This window comes from Aedes albopictus, chromosome 2, assembly GCF_035046485.1.
Source record: "Aedes albopictus strain Foshan chromosome 2, AalbF5, whole genome shotgun sequence".
Lineage (NCBI taxonomy): Eukaryota > Metazoa > Arthropoda > Insecta > Diptera > Culicidae > Aedes > Aedes albopictus.
In genome coordinates this window covers 192,642,830-192,666,881 of record NC_085137.1, presented here as the reverse complement: position 1 = coordinate 192,666,881, position 24,052 = coordinate 192,642,830, and the positions used below count along the sequence as shown (strand labels likewise).

General features: G+C 42.1%; 1 protein-coding gene across 2 annotated transcripts in view; it reads left to right on the top strand.

Moving 5' to 3' along the window:
* The window catches only part of LOC109408139 (myb-like protein Q), a 195,238-nt gene extending 178,601 nt beyond the window's left edge, over nt 1–16,637 (top strand). The window contains exons 7-8 of one of the 2 annotated variants that reach the window (XM_062850897.1): nt 463–1,027; nt 14,540–16,637. In XM_062850897.1, the coding sequence (XP_062706881.1) occupies nt 463–1,027; nt 14,540–15,885 (1,911 nt within the window). In that variant the 3' untranslated portion in view covers nt 15,886–16,637. Of the gene's footprint in view, nt 1–462; nt 3,084–14,539 lie in introns of those variants that run through there. The other variant, XM_029854131.2, reaches the window with a different exon arrangement.
* The last annotated feature ends 7,415 nt before the right edge of the window (nt 16,638–24,052 follow it).

The window sequence follows — 24,052 nt, the reverse complement described above, 5'->3', positions numbered from 1 at the left end:
TACCGTTCAGAATATCGACCTTGTTCATAGAAATATTTTCTCTGAAGACACCAAGTGCGTATCTCGACATCTCGACGAGCTAGAGGTTTTTTCCGTGTATTTTCAATCCTGCCCCAGTGTGCGGCGGTGCTCTCAGTTGTGTCGTTGATGCCTGCTCTAACTGTTCTCCAGCAGGAAGCTCGTTCGCACCGCTGCCTCAAGCCTCCACGCGTATATAACGTACATTGTTAACGACGGAGAGTTTTGTGCTCAGTTTTTTTTTTCTGGTTTTCATCAACAGGCAGTAGTCAGAGCCGGTGTTAGCGTAACGATTGCTTCTAATGCCGGTTATGCCGGAGAATATCTTTCTGTCAATTAGCTGTAACGATAAAAATACTTGGTCTGCGTATTCCACTGAAATTTAAACCAACGAAATAGTTTACTACTTTCATCTCTAATCTCTTTAAAACTTCTTTTTTCCAGGTGACACTTGCCATGCGAAGGGTACCCAACGGAAGGTTCTCGGAAAGCGTCACCATAAAGTCGACATCCCCATTGATAAGTTGCACCATGGATAACAACCGACAGGCGCACATATTTCCCCAGCGGCAGAGGGTGATTCAGCAACAGCACCAACACCATTCGCCACACCAGCAACAGCTGCTGCAACAGCAGCAGCAACAGCAACATCATCCACCACATCGACAAATCAGCAGCGACCCCTACAGAGCAACAATGAAACACCACAATAGTTCACCCGGTGGTTTCCTGCAGCATGACCAGTCACAACAACAGCAGCACCACTATCATCAACAGCAACAACTGAACACACTGCCACAGACGCAGCAGCAGCAGCAGAACAACCACCAAAACCATGATCCCCAACAGCAACAACAACAACAGCAGCATCAGCAGTATTTCAAGCGGTCGCTCGAAAACATCCAACAGCAACACTACGATGCTGACGATAGCCATCAGCTCCACTGTCCGGAGTACTCGGAATCGTCCAGCTCGGAATCGTCAACCGAAGAGGACGGATGGGATTCCGGTGAGTGTCTAGCGCCCGATAATGCTAACCTGTACTATCGAAACGACAACTATTACTACGGTAGTTGTGCCGGCCTTAGTCCCTCGCGTCGTCCCACCCCTAGTCCCGGTCCCGTAAAACTTCCGACTCCGTTGCCCCAAAGCAACAAGAGCTACGTTCAGCCGACAAAAGCCGCGCAATCTATCCATACTGATAGTTGTAGGAGTAGTAGTAGCAGTAATAGTAGTAGAAGTAGTGGTAGACGTAGTAGTAAACCAATTGGCAGTTCAAAATTAAACCAATCATTAGCTAATACAACATTCGCAACTAGTAGTACTAGTAATAGTAGTAAACCCTCAGTAGTGCCTGCTGTTGATTCTTCCATTACCTCTGGTGTTCTAAATTCTGCTTCCCTCTCGATGCAAGTGTCGGTTCCACGGTTCCACAAGGCCGGTGACACAAACAATGGGAAACTTCCTTCCTCCGCTTCTGAACTTACCGCAAAACATTCAGCTACCGGTACGATAGCCGTTCCATCTACTAATCGCACTGCTTGGTCGTCAATTGTGCTCCGGCGAAAAAAGAAGAAATCCTTCAAATCGAATGTGACCCGTAACCATGGCTTGATGTCTCGAGAGTTCGGTTCAACAAACAGTGCCTGCTCCGGAGCGTCGATGTCCACTCAGGGGAAGACCAAACCTGGGAAGGGTAAATTCCACAAGCTCCGTTGGCTGCGAAACATGCGTAGCGATTCCAATCTGAAGGACGTTCTAGCCCAAAACAGTGACATTGTAACCCTGACGCACTCGAACGTAGCCCTGCGTGATCCGGTTGTGGCCATTACTCCGCCCAGCACCACCAGTCCCATTGTAGCAACTGTGACACAACCTCCAACTGCCTCGAACGAAAACCTCCTGTCGTTAGATTACTACTCGTCCATATGTGATAAGCAACTTAGTTTCGAATCCCCCTGCAAAAGCCCTGGTCATCTGATGAAACTGAATCTCGCTCGGAGGCCTCTGGAAGCCGTACCGGACAGCGAATGCTCCATTGTGATAGCAAAGCCCAGTGAACAACGGCTCAAGATTGGCTTCGAAGTCAGTCCGGCTCAATCTCCCACTACCAAAGCGAACCCCCATCCCACTCCTTTCCAAAAACCGGACGAGTCACGCGACGAACCCGAACCCAGCTCATCCAAATCTCTCGGCCTCGTGCCGAAGCAGGAGAATGCCAGTTTCTGCGATCGGATCCTTCAATCGCTGGCTGCAGCCGGAATGGGGTCGAAAAAGTCCTCCGACAACGAACTGCAAGTCCCTTCTCCGGCGACAACATCCGGCGGGGGCAGTCCGATAGCTCCCCGGGTCAACCGCTGCTCGCCGTTCTCCTTCCGTGAGCTGGGCCAGGAGCTTAAATCCGTCATGAAGGCATCCTCCCAACAAGCGAAACAGACAACTACTCCTCGGGCTGCTTCCCCTAATGTTCCGCCGATAGGCGACGGGACCCCTTCGGAAGGATCGACTCCAACGACGAAAAAAGCCGATCAGTAGGACCCCCACCACCCACCATCCCACCTTTCTCCCTGTCTACTATCTCTGTGTACCTCTACGGCTGTGCTGTTTTCGTGTGTGCGTGAGTCAATGCATGCTAGTGTGTGTGTGCGTGCGTGTGAGCGCGAATGTCAGTGTGCGTGCGTTGTTAAGTTTCGATAAGTGTGTAGTTGTATGTTCCCCGGCGAGATTATAACAAAATAGTCAATAGGCAAGAGTACCCCCTATAAAACAAATTCTTTAGCTTACGAAACACACATTGTTCATTGCTTTATATGTACGCGAGCGGCCAGGGCCACAAACATTTCAGTGAAACACTGTTGTCTGTCGATTATTTGAGATAAAATGCCTAGTTAAAACAAAGACCTACTTAAATTCGAACAACAAACTACTCCCGCGTAAGCAGAGAAGATTTAGACGATTTTTATTTTTACTAATTTTATTTTGTTGTAGTAGTACGTAGTTTTATACACACAAAACTCTATGATTATGCTGATACATTTGAATAAGAACGATTATTTCTATCGAAATTTGTGTAGCCTTTCTTTTATTCTTCCCATTCACTTTCCTTGTTTTGAGAAAACTTTACTCCTCTCACGTCCTTTCCGTTTCGATTTCTTTTGATTCTATTCATTTGCGTACCAAACAAAAATTGTCCAATTCCCTTACATTTCTCTTTCTACTATTTCTGCTCTCTAACACAAGGTAATGTCGAACCAACTCGTTGAACTGTGTCCCATTCCGTCTGCTCATGAATGCATTGTGCACAAAAGTCCAATACCCATACTGTTCTCTGTCCACTGACTGACTGACTGCTGGAACATGTCTGCCAGTCCGCGCATATACCGACAAGAGGTGAATCGAAATTTTGTGAACTTTTGTATCACTGCTTGTGTGCCTTCATATACATAGTCTGTACAGGTCGGTGTGCCGTGTGCCTATCGGATGTCGCTTCATTGTACATTTTTTCACTTGATGTGTCTCATCTTTCATTTCACCGCCTCTAGTGGAAAGTGACGGCTTAGGTTCTTTTCAGAAAAGTATTTCATTTCACTCATTCAATAACTCATACACATGTTGCTGTTTAGCGCTGTGAATCTAGCTTATCATTGCGAAGATTTTTTTTCATGGCGATAGGTATACACTGGACAGAAAATATATCAATCGATCCATTTGAAATTGTAATCAATGAACAGAACTACAAAATCTTTGTGTACTGTGTGGGATTCTGAACAGTTAAGAATATCTCCTATCAATTGGTTAAGTCAAATCGAGACTGCTTCAAAAGATGTATGGAATTTACTCTGGAAAATAGATCTTCCTGGAGTTCCTTGGAATTTCTCCAAGAGTTCGTCGAAAATTCTTCCACAAATTTCTCGAAGTTTCTTCCTACAATTCCTCGGAAATTATAGTTAATTAAAGTTATAGAAATACAATTCCTCGGTATTCCTCCTGGAGTTTTTCGGGAATTTCCCCAGGAGCTTCTCTACCGTTCCTTCAGCAGTTCCTCGGGAATTCCTTTTGGGGTACATAGGGAATTTCTCCAGGAGGTCCTCAGGACTTCATCCAAGAGCCCCTCGAGAATCATCTACACGAGTTCCTCGATAATTCTTCGGGAGTTCCTCGAAAATTTCTGTAGGAGATTCTCGAGTATACCTTTAGGAGTTATTCGGGAATTCCTAAAAGAGTTCTTTGAGAGTTCCTCGAGGAGTTCATAAAGAATTCATCTCGCATTTTATCGGAAACTCTTCGGCAGTTTATCAGAAATGTATCTGGATGTTTCTGTGAACACCTTCAGGAAATTCTCGGGAATTCCCGGGAAACTCCTGAAGTAGGTTACCGGAGAACCTAGAGGAATTCCTGAGGACCTGGCGAAAAAAAAAACTCGAAGAACACCGAATAAATTTTCGTGGAATTCTTGGAGGTATTTCCGAGAAACACTTAACTCGTGCAGAAATTTCCGAAAAACCCCAGCAGGAATTCCTTGAGGTATGACCGAGGAACTCTTAATGGTATTCTTGGTGGGATTCTTGACGAACTCTGGAATGACTTTTGGAAGAATTCCTCACGATCTCTGGAGCTGGAGGAATTCCCGAGTAAGAATAAGAAATTCTCGTGGAACTCCTGGAGGAATTCCCAAGGAACTCTTGGAAGGATTTCCGAGGAACTACTGTAGGAATTTCTGAGGATCTCCAAAAGGAACTTCCGAGGAAATCATAGAAAAATTCCCGGGGAACTCTAAGAGGGATTCCCGAAGATTACCAAGAGAATTTCCTGGAAGTATTCCTGAGAAACCCGGGTAGAGGCTAATGGCAAACAAAGGACAAAATAATAACTGGTTTTGCCATCATATCTCGTTTTGCCATTCTTCTGTTATTTTGAAAAACTTCAAATGGCTGATCAATAGCAAAATATACAATCATAGCAAATCTTGTCATTGATATGTTATTCACGAATAATGCTAAATAACACATCAATAACAAAAATTACTATCATGGTAAAACTTGCAATTTAGCACCTTTCATAATGAATTGTATAAAATATCAAAACAATAACATAATTTACATTCCTAGCTAAATTTATCATTATTTTGATATTCTGAGAAATTATTTATAAACATTAGGCACCATAACATATTTTACTCTTAATATACCATTAACTATTATATTGTATATTTCAAGCATAACGGTGGCTACGTTCATCAAAGTGAATTTGATTTTTAAATTTTTTTCGTTTTGAGTTTTTAATTCCACAAAATAAAACTGTTTTTACATTGATTGATGAACTTCAATTTTGTTGAAGAAAAAAAAAAAAGAAATAGCTCATTTTACCTTTCTTCTGCTACTTTGAAATAATAACTGAATCTACCATTATTTTAAAATTGAATTTGAACAACTAAATCTATTATTATTTTGATCGCCACATAAACAACTAAATTTGTTCTTATTCTGTTATCAATAACTCAAGAATGTCATATTTTGTTATTCACCGATAACAGTTAATATGGGTCTTATTTTGTTATCAATATCTCAATACTAACTTATTTTGTTCTTCAATTTAATCCGCATGCTTTACCATTACTTTGTTATTACAATGGCAAAATAAGTTATTTTTATGTTTTTCTGCTACCAAAATTTTGTTATTATTTTTGTTATTTCAACTCTTATGTCAAACAAACAAATAACACATTTTGCCATTCAAACATTCTGTTTTAATGGTAAAATTTGCCATTCTTTTGCCATTAAGCTCTACCCGGGAAAGCCTGGAAGAATTCGCGAGGATCTACTGGAGGAATTCTCGATGAAGTCCTAGAAGAATTCTTTACAAATCCTCGGGAATTCCTGGGAAACTCCTGAAGTAGGTTACGGGGAACCTAGATGAATTTCTGAGGACCTGGCGAAAAAAAAACCTCGAAGAACACGGAAGAAGTTTTCGTGGAATTCTTGGAGGGATTTTCGAGAAACACTTAACTCGTGGAGAAATTTCCGAAAACCCCCGGCAGGAATTCCTGGAGGGATTCTTGACGAACTCTGGAATGACTTGTAGAAGAATTCCTCATGAACTCTGGAGCTGGAGGAATTCTCGAGTAACTCTGCAAGAAATTCCCGAGGAACTCCTGGAGGAATTCCCGAGGAACTCTTGGAAGGATTTCCGAGGAACTGCTGGTAGAATTTCTGCGGATCTCCTGAAGGGAGTTCCGTGGAACTCTTGAAGAAACTCCCGAGGGAACTCTTGGAGGGATTCTCAAAAGAATTCCTGGAGGAATTCCCGAATCCTCGGGACTTTCCCGAGGAGGACTTCCCGATGAAATACTGGAGAGTATTTCCAAGAATTCCTTGGAACAATTCCTGAGGAACGCTTGGAGGAATTCTCGAGGAAACCCTAGAAGAATTCTTTACAAATACCTGTAGGTATTTTCGAAGAACTCCTAGCAAAATTTCCGAGTTACTTGAGTTTTGTATTTGCAATTCAGAATATCTCCAAAATGCCCTCACATTTTCTTGAGGAATCCTACAAAACCTCTTCCAGAGTCACGCACGCTGTCACGGATTCTTCGTCAAGCTTGGTGTGCTGGTTGATCAACCTCTACAGTACATACATCGAAATTCTCGAACTTCTCCGTTTGCTCGTACTCTTACCAAAAAGTCTTACTGGAGCAACTCCCACGCACTGAAGACCTTTTGTTGTGTATGGATAAATACCCTTCCGTAAGCCGAAGATCTGAACCCAAGGTGCATGGGTCGGTCTGCTAACGAAACTTCTTGCGAAATTACGGAATGCTGACTTTCTCAGTCTTGGGTAAATCAAAACGGCTAGTTTTGCTTTTCCCGATGATTCGGCTTTTTCATTAAGCCTTTTTCAAGGAGTTCCAAAGATAGAAAAGTCATCGTGTGAAATTTTGTTACCCCTAGAAATTCAACCGGGGAATAGGAATTCCATCGGGGAATTCTAAAGGAGTTTCAACTCTCCTAGGAGTTCCACCGTGAATTTCTATAGGAGTTTTGCCGGGAATATTTAGGGATCTCGGTAGGATTTTTTTTCAGGAGTTCTGCCGAGAAATTATCCAGCAGTTCCACCGGAAGTTGTGTGGGATTTTGTTTAGGTATTACACCATGAATTTCTCTAGGAGTTCAACCAGGAATACTTTTAGAAGTTTGTCCATCGGGAATTCTTTTATGAATTCCACCGTGAACTCCTACAAGAGTTACATCGAGAATTCTTCTAGAAGCTCCGCCCGGTAATTGCTGCATGGGTTTCATCGGAAATTTCTTTGAAAGTTCTACCGGGCATTCCTCTTGGAATTCCACCATGAACTTCTATAAGAGTTTCAAGTTGAATTTATGAAAAAGTTCTACTGGGAATTCCTGACGAAATTTCCCTGAAATTTCTCTTGAAAGTCCCTTCGAGAATTCTTCTGGGAATTCCTCCGAGAATTCTTACGGAAGTGCTTTCAAAAATTTGTTCATTAGTTTCTGGGGGAATTATTCTAGAAGTTTTCCCAGGAATGCTCCAGAATCCTTTTGGAAATTCTTCCAAGAATCCTTCCTAGGTTTTCCACAAGTTCCTCTTTCAGGAGTTTTTCCGAGATCTTGGGAATTCTATCACGATTTATTCTCCAAAACTTCACCAGAAATTCCTTTGCAGCAGAGCCTCCAATAACCCAATGGGAATAATCCAGAGTTCTCCCGATAGCTCTTCCAGGGTATATCTCCGTGAATTCTTCTATGAGTTTCTCGAAGAATTCCCTAAGGTGGCTTGTGAAATTATTCCACCAGTTCTTCTGGGAATTAGTGGAAGCTTATTCAAGAATTCTTCTAAAAATTCCTGTGGAAATTTTTCTGGAGCTTCGCACACAAATGTTTCCTACAGTTTCTTGGAGAATTTCTGGAACAGTTCCTTAGTTTTTAAAATTGTCACATAGAGCTGTTTCGGGAATCCTTTCGAGTGTTTCTCTATGACTTCTTCCTGAGGTACTCCAGGAACTTTCTTCCGGGAATACCTCAGGCAACTTCTTGAGGAGTTCTTCCCAAGCTTCCTCTAAAAGTTCTACCTCGTCTGGATTTTCACCTGATTTCATAATTTCTAAGAGATCTGCCTTGGTTTTCTCCAGGAGTTTCAACCGCTATTCATCCAGAGATCCCACCTGGAATTGCTATTTGGGTTTTCTTTAGGATGTAAAGACATTTGAATAGCTTCTTGATGTAACATCAGATGGTAGGAAAAAGCCTTTAGGAACCCCTGTAAAAGGATCACCATGTTATTCTGAACAAACCCAAGAAGAATTCAAATTGCATCTAAAGACTGTACGCGAATTGCAGAATTTTCTGAAAAAGTTTCTTCCCAGGGCAAGAAATTTCAAGAAAAAAATGAAACAGATTCGAAACATCTGAACGAGTTTGCAAACAAATTCATCAGGAAAGCCCCACAGGAACTCAACAAAATTAACTTGATTAAATTGAATATCTGAAGGAATGCCTAGGGTTAATTAAAATAAAAGAAAGAATTTTTAGAAGTACCCCTGAATAAAAAAAAACCAAAATGCACGGAAGAACACCTGAAAAGCTCTAGAAAGAAGGGTTTCTAGGAATTTCCAGAAAAACTCTTGAAGAAATGCTCAGAGAAACTCCTGAAGGAATTCTTGAAGGAATTCCTGAAGCAATTGCCGCAGAAGTTCTTGAAAAAAAAAACTGTCCGTAAACACTTCTAAAAAGTGCTCACTGGAACTTTTAACTAATTCATGGAGAACCTTCTGTAGAAATTCCTGGTTATAGCTCTGCAGAAACTGCCGTTGAAGTTCCCGAAGAAATTCCAGGATAAACTTCTGAAAAAACGTACAGAAAAACGCATTACCGAAGAATCTTCTGGAACAACTGCTAAGGGTATTCCCGGAGGAATCTTTAAAAATATTCTCGTCAGAACTCATGGGAGAATAAATTCTTGGAGATGCTTTTGGGACAACACCAAGTATTTCCGCATAATCTCTTGGAATTCCCGAAGTAGCTCATTTATGAATTCTAAGAGAAACTCACGAAGGAAGTCCCGAAAGAACTTTTGGAGAAGCTCCTGAAGGAAATCCCAAAGAAATCTCGTAAAAATCTTCTGAAGGAACTCTCGGAGGAGCTCCTGAATGAATTCCCAGGGAATCTCCTCGAAAAATATGGAGAAACTGTTGAGACGGACTCCGGAATTAATTCTCAAAAAAACGGAGGAATTTCCGAATTATCTCTTGATGAAATTTCTAGAACCACTCCTGAAGGAAGTCTGGAGAGTCTTCTGAAAAAATGTCTTAGCAAACGGTTGAAGAAATTTTTGGGATATCTTGATGGATTTCCAAAGAAACTCATGAAGCGATTCTCAGATGACCTCCCTGGGGACATTTTTGAAGTACTCTTGAAGGAATTCCCGGAGGAACTTTGGACGGAATAGGACAGATCGGTGAAGTACTAGATTTGTAGTAATGAGCTGAATTTTAGTATGGTGAGAAGGTCAATTATCCGTTTCTGCAATGAAATTGTGCAAAAAGCGAGAGTATTTATGTTTCCTTGCCTAATTAGATGCTGTTTGAGCAAAAATTTGGGCAACAGTGTTGTTGTTTTCTCCATTTCTTGCAATATGAACAACATAGTTATCCAAGGTTTTGCTCAAACAGCATCAAATTAGGCAAGGAATCATAATACCCACGCTTTTTGCACAATTTCATTGCAGAAACGGAGAATTGAGCACCTCACCATACTCAAATTCAGCTCATTCCTACAAATCTAGTACTACACCGAACGTGCCCCATTCTCGTAGGAATTCCTGAAATAGGGAGGAATTTCATTAGAAACTCCTGGAGGCATTTCTTCAGAAATTTACCCGGGATTCCATCTTCATTGATTCCTCCCAGGAATCCCTTCGGAATTCTTTTTGGGATTCTTTCACGGATTATTCCCGAAACTGCATCAGGGATTCTTCCTTGGATTTCTCCAGCAATTCCTCCCGGGGTGTCTTCATTGTTTCTCCTAGGTTTCCTTTAGAGGTTCTTCCCGAGCTTCATTCAAGCTGCTTTCAAAGATTTGATCCCGGTATTCCTTTAAAAATTCGTTCCGAAATTCCTCCTAGGATCATTGATTTCTCCCGGGATTTTTGTGGCATTCTTTCAAGTATTCATTCCAAATTTATTTAGAGATCTGATTGGGATTCCTTCTTGATGCTTTCGGAATCCCTCATTTTTTTCCGTGATTCGTTCATCGATGCTTCTTGGCTTTTCTTTAGGAATTTATCACAGTGTTCCTCTTGGGATTGCTCGCCAATTTTTTTTAATCCTAGTCATGCATTAGGGTCGTTGTGACCCAGACAGGCACACTGAGCGTATGTTATGCCAGCTAATGCACGAAGAAGGTAAATTATTCCATCAGGGATCCTTTCGAGATCCTTCTAGGATTTCTCCTGGGGATTCATTCACGGGTTATTCTTGAGACTGCATCAGGGATTCTTTCTTTGGGGTTTGCCGGGTTTCCTTCAGGGATCTCTTCCGGGCTTCCACAAGTAATGCCTCCCAGAATTCCTCCATTGATACCTCACTAAATTTCATCAATTATTTTTACGTGGTTTCTTTTAGGGATGTCTCCCAAGATTTATTTAGGGATTCTTTCCTTTTGAGATATATTCCAGGATTCTTTTCATCGTTCCTTCCATAATGTCTCCCGGTACTCCTTCCGGAATATTTTTTCCCAGCATTTGTTCCGAGGTTCAGTTAGGAATTGTTTATGGATATTTTCAGGAATTTCTGCAGAGGTTTATCCCGCTGTTCCTTCATTGATTACTCATGTAAAGAAAATTCTCTTGAGTTTTCATCAAGCCTTCCTCCAGGGAATAAGTCAGGGGTTAAATACTCTCCGAATTTCATCAGAGATTCCGTCTAGGATTTCTCCTGGAATCCCTTCCGAGATTTATTCACTAGACCGGCTCTTTAACCAACTAGGCCACAGAGCAGATAACGATTCTGCGGAATAGAAAGCCAAATGGACTCCGTGCCCACATCATGAAAACTTCTATCACAATTCCTTCTCTCTTTCGGCTTAAATGCCGCGGTTGTGACTTCCAATTATACGAGCGAGAGCGAATTCTTTTTATAGTACCAAAACTTACTCTCGCATTCCGCATACCTAGGCACCGAACCGTATGTGTTGCCGGAGCCGCGAGCGTGTTTCAGCGGTTGGCATCTAAGCCGAAAGAGAGATAGAATTCATGGTGTGGGTTTGTCTGTGGTGTGGGTTCGGAGTCAGTTTGGCTTTCTACTCCGCAGAATCGTTATCTGTTCTGTGGTTTAGTTAGTTAAAGCACCGGACTAGTGAATACGAAGTGGTGGGTTCCATTCCCACCAGAACGCATTCTTTTTTCACAATTTCATCTCTCAATTGTTGAAACTTCAAATAAAACATAGGCGAGGATCTCGTCTAATTCGTAGGCACTGACTGATATCGCTATCAACTCAGTCCTCTCCTCCAACTATAAGTACAAACGGTTTAGGGAACGTGGAAAGCCAAAACGTTGAATGTCAAAAGGTCGAAACCCAAAACGTCGAAAGGACGAAACATCGAAACGAGTATTCTAAGTAAATAGTGAGTTCTTTATTAGTTTAAATGAAACCCATTCTATCATTTTACGACATTTTGTCCGTTTGACGTTCTGTCCCTTCGATGCTTTGTACTTTCGACGTTTTAGCATTCGACGTTTTGTCTTTCGAAGTTCTGTCATCCATCCCTGAAGATACTAGATCCTCAACGAGTGTTGGTGCTCTCGCCGCTTCTCGGTATCTCAACGATTGTTTCATAGCTAGCATCCAACATTAATTTGACAATTAATCAACATTCTGTGTCTTCCAATTTTCGAGCTTTTCCCAACGAACCGACATGCCAGCAAATTGGTACATGACTGTGAAGGACATGTTTCTCACGGGATTCGTACTTTTTTTTTTTTCTTGGAATTCCTCCAGGGATTTCTCTTAGGAAATTATGCTGGAATTCCTTCAGGGGCTCTTTCAGCGATCTTTACCGGAATTATTTCAAGATTCTTTCAGGAAGAATATCTAGAGTGTTTTGGGGATTCCTTCAAAGATTTCTCCCAGGATTCCTTCAAGGATTCACTCCGGCGTTCTTTCAGGTATACCTCGCAATATTCGTTTGGGTATTCCTTCAGAGATTTTTCCCGCGAATTTTCCAACGGTTTTTATTGATTGTTCACGAATTTCCTGTAGGGACATTGCTCAGGATTCTTTCAGAGATATCTCTCGAGATTCTTTTAATAACTCTTTTGATAATTTCCCAAAAAAAAGTCTTCCAAGATTCCTTTATGGCATAGAATACTCTTGGGATTCCTTTCGAGATTTCTCCTGGATTCTCCCAGAGACTCATCTTGAAGTTCTTTCTGGGATCACTTCAGAATTCTTTCATAGAGTGCTCCAGAGATGCCGTCTGGGATTTCTGCTGGATTCTTTCAGGAATTTCTTCCTGTAATATTCCCGGGACTCCTTTCGGTTGTTCGGGATCCCGGCAAACCTCTTGGAATTCTCCTTGAGTTCCTCCAGAGATTTCTTCCGGAATTCTTCCTGGGTTTTCCTGATACTGGGGGAGGAAGGGATGAAGGGAAAGATGGTTTTATTCGCTATAAATACGTGGGGCAACTGGGAATTGAACCCAGACTCTTCCAACATGTGCTTACTGAATGAAAGAACTTTGAATTAGATCACAACGTAAGAAATTTTGGAGATCGACATTTCTGAACTAAACCTAAATGAAATCTGACAGTCCATCTTTTATTATTTTTGAGTAGTTATCAACTCTTCCACTCGTTTAGAGTTGTATTGTATCTACACGGATCAGAATGTCATGATAGAAGTTGAAATATTGACCAGATATTGAGGATCTATTTTGAAGATTTTTGTGGAAGTGCACCACAGACAACCTTTTTTTTTCGGGAAACCCTTTTTATTTTACTGGAACTTGACTGTTGATAACAAATTTTTATAAAGATTCAAATTGTGAGACACCGTAATAATGGGTTGTTAAGACCCTAATTAAGTTTTATAAGCTTTGAAATTTTATTTAAAGAAATCGTCAGGTTAATTTACATAACATCATTTGTCGAAGAATTATTATCCAAAGGTTCGTCGAAAATTTACTTGAACTTTACAACGAACGGATACATTTGAAACACAATGAAAATATTACGGTTCCATTTAAAAAAAGTTCTGACGAGTTAACTTTAGCGATCATGCTAAGTCCAAAATTCTGCTAGCTACTTGCTTATATGCACAGAAAATAACAAATCTTTTCATATATTCCGACTTAAATTTCCCAATGCCTCATTAGAAGGTAGCAAAAGATGTAGGCTGTCGATAACATGCTTCCTTAGCACTAGAAATCGAATAATTGCACATAAATTTCACGTTTCAATTCCACTCCACTTACGAGTTGAAGATTTTTTTAGAGTTTGCGTAGGACGAAGGCAACCGTACCAAAGCAGCAGCTAGCCGAATTGTGCTTCATCACCGTTCAATTTTCACTTCTCTAAATTAACTTGTTGAATCAGCCTAAAGCCTATCTACCATATATGGTAAGATGTACCGGGAACTGAATTCAGGTTGTGCCCAAAGTAGACGTATACTAGACGAAAAAATAATTCGAGGAACAACTATTCAATCTTATTATTTTAAGGACGTTGTAGTTCTTTTAAAATATTTTTTTCATGATACGGAAGCTAATTTATAAATTAGTAATTGATACCAAATTGGCCATGAGGCGTTAGGCGAGGTGCAAGCATAAATTTGATCCTTATTGAACGGTGCTTAGATACACGGGAATTAGATGAAACCCCTACTTCTACGTCAGTGAAATAAAAATTTTAACCCTTTCCTTCCCACGACTTTGTACGACTATATCTATGCCAATAAAGCGTTTCCGAAAAAAGTCGTAGAACAAAAGTTATTGCAAATTGGCTAAATTTTTCGAAATCAATGAAAAAAATTTTGGTTGTATACCAATAGGTTTTTGTTTGTTTATCAATAGTTCAACTATTGAAACAAGTAGTAAGTAGTTGGGTTAACCTTATGAGGTTATAACCATATTTTAAAAATTATTGCATCATATTTATCTAATTTCGTTTGTTCGGAGTTCGTCGAAAATCGATGGTGCTCTAGAGCAACCATGGGAAGTAGAGGGTTAAGAAAACAATAAATGTCATGTGACATGGGTTTGCGTTTGATTTAATCACTAACTCATCGACATTGCATCTGTTTTTGCGTAATTTTTCTCCTATCCGATTATCGCATATTTTCTGTCCAACCTTAGCCCACTCGACAAATCATCCGCCTAACCAACCTAGCCAAAACCACCTCATATCATCTGCCTACTTACCGATATCTCTTCAAAACTCTCATACATCACAAATCTCCGGTACTGCCCAGCCAATCAGTACTAACGCCAACCTTACCAACCACCAACAGGAACCGCCGCCAGCAGCAACATCCGCCATCATCACGTCACCACACCCGCCACCACCACCACCACCACAACCACCAACCCCAACATCATCTCCTCCAACTCCAGAAACGGCAATGGGGACTTCTCCGCCACCTTCCTTCGCATGCAGTTTCGCAAGTACAATCATCACCACCCCGATGACCACGATTATCGACCACCACCACCGATCAACGACAAAGATGATGATGAGGATTATGATGACGCTTCGGTTGCCATTCGAACCGCAACTAGTCACGGCACGTGCTCACCGAGCGGTAGCCGGTCGTCGGTAACTTCGGCTCCCGAGCCCTCCCCAGTGAAGCCGAGTTCAACGATAAAATCGCCAATCAAAAAGTCGGCCTCGGCCGTCGAAGCAGCGGTCTCCACGGCGGCCAACAAGCTGCGCCGAATGTCGGCCAATGCGAAATTTAGCTTTAGCACCAATAACAGTAGTAACACTAACTGTAAGTCCAACAATAAACCTAGTACTAGTAGTAGTGCTGTTAGCGGTAGTAGTAACAATAAATGTGATATTTTAAATCTGTTGGCGCGTTCGCCGTCGAGTTCCCAGCAAGCGTTCATCGCAGCAAGCGCCAAAGGGTCCAACCCGTCGAGTCCGATCACCAGCCCAAGCAAGCTGGTTGGTCGGAGTTTCAGCAACGATCCGACTGCTGGTTCCACGTCCGCCGGCGGTGCCACGTCCACGTCGATGGCGGACCACCTGCGGCGGGACTCGTTGCCCATCATCGGTGGTCTGCTGTCGTCGTTTTCGTCCTCGTCGGTATCATCCTCGAACTCATCGTCGCTTTCCACGTCCACTTTCGGCACCGGGAGCAACCACCAGGGCTTACCACTGCTGGGGTCTGCTGTGGGTCAGCCGAAGCCCAGCAAGCTGCAGGCATTGTTCTCCGTTAGTTCTTGCTACAATGGATCTCATGGACGGAGTGACACTAATGGGAAGCCGCGCAACGGACGCCGCGTGAATCGAACCATTTGCTACGGCGACGAAGAAGACGATGAAGACGAAGGAGACGGCGGCGGCGGCGGAGGTGGTGGTGGTGTTGATGATGACGATGATGATAACCGCGATGACGACGATGTGGTGATGACGGCGGCGGCAGCGGCGGTGGCAAAGGTGGCTCTGGGTAACAATGGGACCACCACCCGTCGGAATGGGGTTCCGCGTAAGCTCGGTAGTAACACTGCGAGTAACAGTGACAGCGGCCGGAGTAGTACCGAAATTGGGCCGGCCGATTCCGATAAGGACCAGAAACGGGAACAGCCTCAGCCACGTGCTGCTGGGAATGGCTGTTTGAGTGATCTGGTTTAAATAGGCTGGGAGGGCGAGTGGGCGCGGAATTGTTACGACTGATAGGGTGCTTGGGTTGAGGAGGATCACTAAAAGCTGAGACGTGTTTTAGTATTGACGTGAAATGATTTGAAATGAGATGCTTGGAAATATATTTCTTTTCCAATTTATAAAGCGGCTAGATTATTATCTCTTTGAATTCGTGAAGTGTATCTGTGGGGATTTCTCGAGGAGTTTCTTTTGAAAATGTTTAAGTAATCTCACAGGATTCTTATGTGTAATTTTTGATACTTCTCCAGAAGTACTGTTAAAATTTATCAAAGGTTACCTTTTGGGATTCACCTTAGAATGTATATCTGGAATTCCTCTAGGTAATCATGAACGATTCTACTTGATTATCTCTTGCGATACTTTAAGATGTATTTTTTTAGATTTATGTTGGGATTCCCATCGAGATTTCTCTAAAGGTCCCTTTTAAACTCACCCAGTTTTTTCTCCTCAAATCCATTCAGTAGTTTCCACAGGAAGTCCCTCATGAGAGTTGGATTGTAGTAGAATTATTTTCGTTTGGACATCTTTTGGAATTCTCATTGAGATAAAAGTAGATATCGCTTCTCAAATTCTTCGTGCAGCTTCTACGATTGGTTTAAGAATTCCGACACGGATTGGAATTGCTTAAGAAGATACACTTAAATTTCTTCAAATAGTTTCTTCTGGGATTAACACAGATGTTTTTTTCCAGAAATTCCTCCGGGCTTTTTGTTTCAGAAGTTCCTACGGTAATTTTACCATTTTTTTTTTAAATTTAACTCCTGCAGAAATTCTTCCTTAGAACCTCAGGAGGAGTTTCTTTCGAGAATCCCCCACAGAAGTCCTTTCTAGGATTCCCCCAAAAAATGTTTTGGAATACTATCTCTTCTTTCTGGTATTCTTCAAGAAAATCCTTCTGAAATTCGTCAAGGACTTTCCACCGGGGTTACATCTGAGGTTCCTATAAGAGGTCTTTTTTTCGAAAACCTGGTGAGGTTCCTTCTGGTACTCAACCATGACTTCGTTTTTGAATTCCTCAATCAGCTGTTACTGGATTTCCTCTTCAAAATCGTCAATGCAATTTGCAATTTCTCCAGGGTTTTGCGACTGGACTTTATCAAGAGTTCCTTTGCGCGAATCCCTCAGGAGTTCATTCGGAGAGTTTTCTAGGAGTTTTTTTTTGTAGGAATCCTGGAGATGCTTTTGGGAATCCTCAATGTGTTCTCTGTGTAAATATTTCAGGAGACCCACCTGAGAATCATCCAGAAGTACCTTCTGAAAATCTTCCAAAAGTTGCTTCTGACAGCCCTCATAGAGATCTGTCTAGAAATCTTCCAGGAGCTTTTTCTTGAAATAGTTCAGAAACTTCTTCTGAAAGCAGGTCCTAATAAAAATCTTTTAAAAGTTGCTTTTTGGGAATCTCCCTAAAACTTTCCCCTGAAGTTCTTTTTAAGATACCCAAATTTCTTCTGAAGTTGAAGTTTATCTGCTACTTCCTGAAATATCCCAGTTTTTCCTAGAATCTGTCGTTTCTACCTAAATCCAGCAGTTTTTTTTTCTTAACCCTTTATAAGGCCGAGAAAACTAGAAGAGTAATCAACGCATACTATTATGGAAATGATTATACTCATGATTACATGTAGGGGAAAAGCGGGTAACACCGTCAGGGTGGGTAAGCCCGTCACCCCAATGATTTTACCAGAAAACAGTTATTTAGTAGCTTTTTGGCCACACGCTTTATTGTTTTTTTACCATTTTTACTCTTTCGAGACAAATGATACCAAAATTGACCTGTCAAACACGAAGAAAATAAACAAAACAAACGCACGCGTCATAGTACCAACGGCGGATGTAATATTTCGTCGGTAGAATTTAGCTTCTGGAATACAAAAGAAGTGCAAAAAATAACTTTCATCAATCATGTATTCTCTTCTGTACTCTTCTTTAGTGCCAAGATTCATTGAATGGTCAGTTCCAACAATTATTCAGAAATTACGGTGTAATTTAAGAAAAGTGGCCTTTTCGGGTAAGCCCGTCACTCATCGGCGGGGGTAACACCGTCATGCTCTTCGGTCACCAGATGTTTGTTGAACTGTCTAGGCATTTCTATTAAATGCCACGCAACTACAAACTGATGATCAACCAGGGAAATTTCTATAGGGGTCGCCCATAAATGACGTAGCATTTCAGGGGGGGGGGGGGGCTAGTTGGAGTCTCGAATTATGCTACTAGCTATGTATTACGTATTGGAAAATAGACTACAAGGGGTGGAAGGGGTGTCAAAAATCGAAAAACCCCATATGGGTTTCTCCTGGGATTCCTGCGGGTTTTTTTTTCTATGGCTTCTTTCAGTATTTCCTACGGTTTATCCAACAAAATCTACTAGGATTTCTCCAGGAGTTCCTGCTTGGACTCTCCCTGTTCCTTCTGGACCATAATTTGTGGATTGTTTTTTCAGCGATTGCAAATTCACTAACGCCGCCTAGTGGCAGAATTCCGAAACACTTGTCCCGTTTTATGTAAGTCTATGTCATACTGATCAACTTTGCCGAAGACACCAAATCATTGGTTTCTGAAATATGAGCTTTGGGAAATTTACATGCTTACACACACGGTGCGCCCAGTGGAGGAATTTCGAACTTTGTCCCTCATCATCTGTAACTTATTAGCGTAAGGTACACCGGGGCAAGTTGGAACGGGTGGGGCAAGATGAAACACGAAGTTTTGAAATAGTTTTCAATACATTTTAGAAATTTTTCACACGTTAAAAGATTGATTGAATCAAAAACTTTGTGTTATGGCATTCAAGCTGTTCATTGTGCATGGATAACATAATGTTAACCCGCTGTTTCATCTTGCCCCGGTGTACCTTATCCAATATTTTTTCCGAATACACTATTTCTAATTATCAGGGTCTTGAGCTTTCGCATATCGTAACGTTTGCTTGACAACCTAATATGGTTCCTGTAGTGCAATTTAGCATCACACTGTTGGTGGCGCCTCTGGCGGCCAAGTTATCAACTAATCATATGAACCAAATGGTAGATCTTTTCAAACCCTAAAACTTTGCCGTAGAAAGTATTGCGCTATCTCTTAACACACCTGGGATAATTGGCCACACTCCCAAAAAGCCCAAATCCCATAAGCTTAGTCTCCTATTAAGCGGATTCCAATTGCGCCCCGACCAGTGATTTTACAAGAGTATCGACTGTAGAATGGTTGGTAAACCATCACTGCACTTCAAAAATGTATTGAAAATATTTTAAAATTGAAATCTTCAAAAGTATCAATATCAAAATATATATGAGGACTTACCCCATAGGGGTGACGGTCTTACCCGCACTGAATTAAAAACATCAATATTTAATATGGTTGTGTTATGTGCATTATGTGCCAGAATTAACATAATTTGGCAATTCCAATGCACAAGTCTTATAAAAAACTAATGAATCGAATATTCTGCGTATCAGGTATCAGGTATCAGTAGGTCGGCTCTAGAGGCACGTTCTCCTCCATTTGGGAAATTTGTGCCATCGCCATGAACACGAGCCTATTCATCATTTACCTGACGGAGAAGGGAAGGAAAAAGGATAGGAGATGGGAAAGGACAGGTAAGGGAATAGGATCGTCATACTCGCAAAAGCGTACCACAATGGGTTCACATAGCGTCCTGAAAAGGACACTGTAATAACGCATAAGCGTGCCACAATGGGTGCGAACAGCGCCCTGAGAAGGGCACTGTGATAATGCATAAAGCGTAAAGAGAGCCTATAGCTCTTTACCACAGCGGGTCAAGAACAACAGAACGTCCTGAAGATTCAGGTTTCTGAAGTCAGTTTCACTAAATAAGTGTTTCCCGAGTACTCGGAAACGCAATTGCGCAAAAGCTGGACAGTTACATATTAAATGATACGAAGTTCCATAATCGGATTCACAGCTATCACATGCAAATGAATCAGCTTGCTGAATATTCGCCATGTGATAACTGAGTCGGCAGTGGCCAGTCAATGCTTTGACCAGCATGCTGCAATTCTGCTTTGACAGATTTGTTAGATACTTTGCCACCCCTAGAGATGGCTCAGTACAATACAATTTTGTTTGACGACATGACTCCAAACTATTCCAGTATTGTTTGTGCTGAGTGGCAGCCCAGGTGTCAATCTGAAGCTTCACCCAACACTTGGATACCGGAATAGCTGGCTCAGGGCCAATGAAGTCATGTGATGCTCCAGTGCGAGCTAACTCATCAGCCAATTCATTTCCAGCGATGGAAGAATGGCCAGGTACCCATACAAGGTGAACAGCGTTTGCTGAATTCAGCTCCTCAATTTGAGTTCGACAAGCGATAACTATCTTCGACCTGGAGTTGGCCGAAGCAAGTGCTTTAATAGCAGCCTGGCTATCTGAACAGAAGTATATTACTTTGCCCATTACGTGCTGCTGAAGTGCTGATTGCACTCCGCACATAAGAGCAAAGATTTCGGCCTGAAAAACGGTGCAGTGTCTGCCAAGTGAATAAGACTGATACAGCCTTAGCTCACGAGAATAAACACCAGCACCTGCTCGACCTTCTAGAAGGGAGCCATCAGTGTAACATACGATGCCGTCTGAAATACTTCTCTCCAGATAACCAGATGTCCACTCTTCCCGGGAAGGGAATTTCGTGGAAAATGTCCTATATGGAAAATTACAAGCAATTGTAAGATCACTTGGAGCAAGGACAACTTTGTCCCAATTCACCAAAAGTGGAAACAACGAGGTGTGTGTTGAACTGCGGTTCACAGGAGTTTCCTCTAGTAAACCGAGTACCCATAGACGGTAAGTGCAAGAAAGTGCTTCTTGTTTGAGATGAATGTGTAGTGGGACAACGTCAAAGAGAACTTCGAGCGCTGCCGTGGGAGTTGAAGAGAACGCTCCAGACATCGCCATTAAGCACATCCTTTGGAGATGGCCTAACTTTGATTGGACCGTTCTCACTTCGCCCTTTTGCCACCACACAAGACATCCATAGGCCAATATTGGCCGAACAACAGTTGTGTAGATCCATTTGATATACTTGGGTTTTAGACCCCAAGTTGTACCAAAGGTTCGCCGGCATTGCCCGAAGGCCATACAAGCTTTCTTGATTCTGAACTCAACATGAGGTGTCCAGGAAAGCTTGGAATCAAGAATGACTCCAACGTACTTTACCTGTTCAGTCACATTGATTTCAGAATCAAAGAGACGTAAAGTTCGAACACCATTACGGTTTCGCTTTTCCGTGAAAAGAACAATAGATGTTTTACTCGGATTTACCGAAAGGCCATATTGGCGACACCAACCCTCAACTACCTGAAGAGCGTTTTGCATCAGGTCGAAAAGGGTGCTGATGCACATACCGACTAACAATGTTAGGTAGTCGTCGGCAAAACCATAAGTAGGAAAACCGCTATTATTGAGTTGCCTCAATAGCGTATCTGCTACGAGATTCCATAAAAGTGGTGATAAGACTCCCCCTTGGGGGCATCCACAAACACTCAATTTCCTAATCGCCGCTTGACGCAATGTCGAGAAAAGATGTCGGTTTTTGAGCATTTGGTGAATCCAATTGGAAATCATTGGAGATATACCATGACCCCGTGCGGCTTCCAATATGGCATCGAAAGGCACGTTGTCAAAGGCACCCTCGATATCTAAGAAAACACCCAAGCAGGATTGCTTTTGAGCGAATGCCTTCTCGATATCGTAAACAACTTTGTGTAAAAGAGTCACAGTGGACTTTCCAGATTGGTAAGCATGTTGGTTCACATGAAGAGGCACATTGGCCAGATAAACATCACGGATGTGATGATCCACAATGCGTTCTAAGCATTTCAGAAGAAAAGAGGTCAAACTGATAGGTCTGAAGCTCTTTGCTTCTTCATACGACGCGCGACCCACTTTCGGAATAAACTTCACAGTAATATCCCGCCAGGATTTGGGAATATACCCTGTAGCAAAACTGCAAACAAGTAGTTGTTTCAAAACATGTTTGAAATGATCAAATCCCTTCTGAAGCAAAATAGGATAAATCCCATCTGCCCCAGGAGATTTGAAAGGAGCAAAGCTATTAAGTACCCATTCAATCGATTCTAAAGTTATGATACTCCGAGCCGAAGCTAAAGAATCATAACTACAAGAAAAGACATCAGGTTCATCCGAAGATGTAATATCCACACATCCGGGGAAGTGTGTACTGAATAAACATTCTAAAACTTCCTCATCAGAGGAAGTGAAATCACCATTTGGCAAACGAAGTTCGTTCACTTGAAAATCCTTAGATTTTGCAAGGATTTTGTTCAATCGACTGGCTTCACTCAGACTGGAAACATTTGTACAAAGGTTTTTCCAGCCGGATCGTTCAGCAGACCGAAGAGCTTTCTGGTAGGCCTTGCGAGCCGACCTGAAAGCCTCCGATCCAGCCGAACGTCGTCTGTTCCAACTCTTTCTACATTGTTTCCTGAGCTTCGCCAGATCGGAATTCCACCAAGGGGTTCCTCTTGTGGTCTTCACAGACCGCAGAGGGCAGGCTTCTTCAAAAGCTTCCATGATGAAGGCCGTTGTAGTATCAACGGCATCATCTAAATCACTTGGAGTGTCCATTGATGGTGAGTATCCATGAAATTTGGCTGCAACCAAATCGGTAAAGAGATCCCAGTTGGTTGACCGGGGATTCCTGAAACGCAAAGTTTGCGAAGTAAAATTCACATGTTCAAACAAGATGTAACGATGATCAGATAAAGATTCTTCATCTGACACATGCCAATTGGTCAGCTCATGACTAATTCTGCTAGAGCAAAGCGTTATGTCTAACACTTCCTCTCTACCAGATACCATGAAGGTTGGGCGGTTGCCTATGTTAAGTAATCCAAGATCTGTACTACTCAAGTATTCCATCAAACTGGAGCCTCTCAAATTGATGTCTGAGCTGCCCCAGATTATATGGTGAGCATTAGCATCACTACCAACAATTAGCGGAAGGCCTTTTGAAGTGCAGTATGCAATGACTTGCTTGAAAGCATCCGTAGGGGATGGTTCATCATGCGGTAAATAAACCGAACAATAAACGTATTTCCTGTTGAGGTTTCCAACAGATACATCTATTATGATAGCACATACATCTCTGGTAGTTAGTTCAGAGATGAGTGTAGCAACGATTGCGTTGTTGACAAGCACACATGCTCGAGGCATGACACGTGAGTTTGCCATTTCATTTTTACTGAAAGTAGCAAACACCGGATTCACAAGGTTTCCTAAATAGAAATTCCCCTTACGAAAGTAAGGTTCTTGGACTAACGCCACTTGGGCTGTACCATTTTGCATAAGTCTACAAAGATTGATCGTTGCTGTTCTTTTGTGCTGAAGATTGATCTGAGCTATCCTAACCGTAGTCACTACCCAAACTAGGCAAGATTAAACTCTTAACAATCACAGCACAAAAAAGAACAGCAACAATAAAGCCAGATCGGTATCGAATTGAGTGCGCCAAAGGCGAGGATGCACAGAATACACTGTGTAAAACGCATAATGCGAAACCATATAGGTGAAAATCTAAACTAATTAATAACATCTTCATAATCCCGCCCTTATTCAGCCTCAAGTATGAGATTGAAGAAGGGCAGCTGATTGTCTCGGAGAAACACAAGGTCCACCGCGCTATTGCTCCGGTTAGCACAGTAAGGGCAAATACTGTGGAGGGTGCCCTGGTACTCCACAGGCTCCGTTTGCGGTTAGGTTTTTATTAGACCCCCCTAGCCATTCATTCCTAGGCACGGTAAGCATAAAGCCGCATAACACCATGAATTAGGGGTCACCTGATTAGTGGATTCCTACCACTGGAACAGGCGGTCCATAGTGCTATTCTTAGCCAGTTGAACTAACCGCTACCGACACTACACAGCTATCTAGGCTGATCGGGAAAAGAAGTTGATATTGGTGATCAACTTCATACGGGCCCGAAAAGCCGTCAAATGGTAGATCTTTTCAAACCCTAAAACTTTGCCGTAGAAAGTATTGCGCTATCTCTTAACACACCTGGGATAATTGGCCACACTCCCAAAAAGCCCAAATCCCATAAGCTTAGTCTCCTATTAAGCGGATTCCAATTGCGCCCCGACCAGTGATTTTACAAGAGTATCGA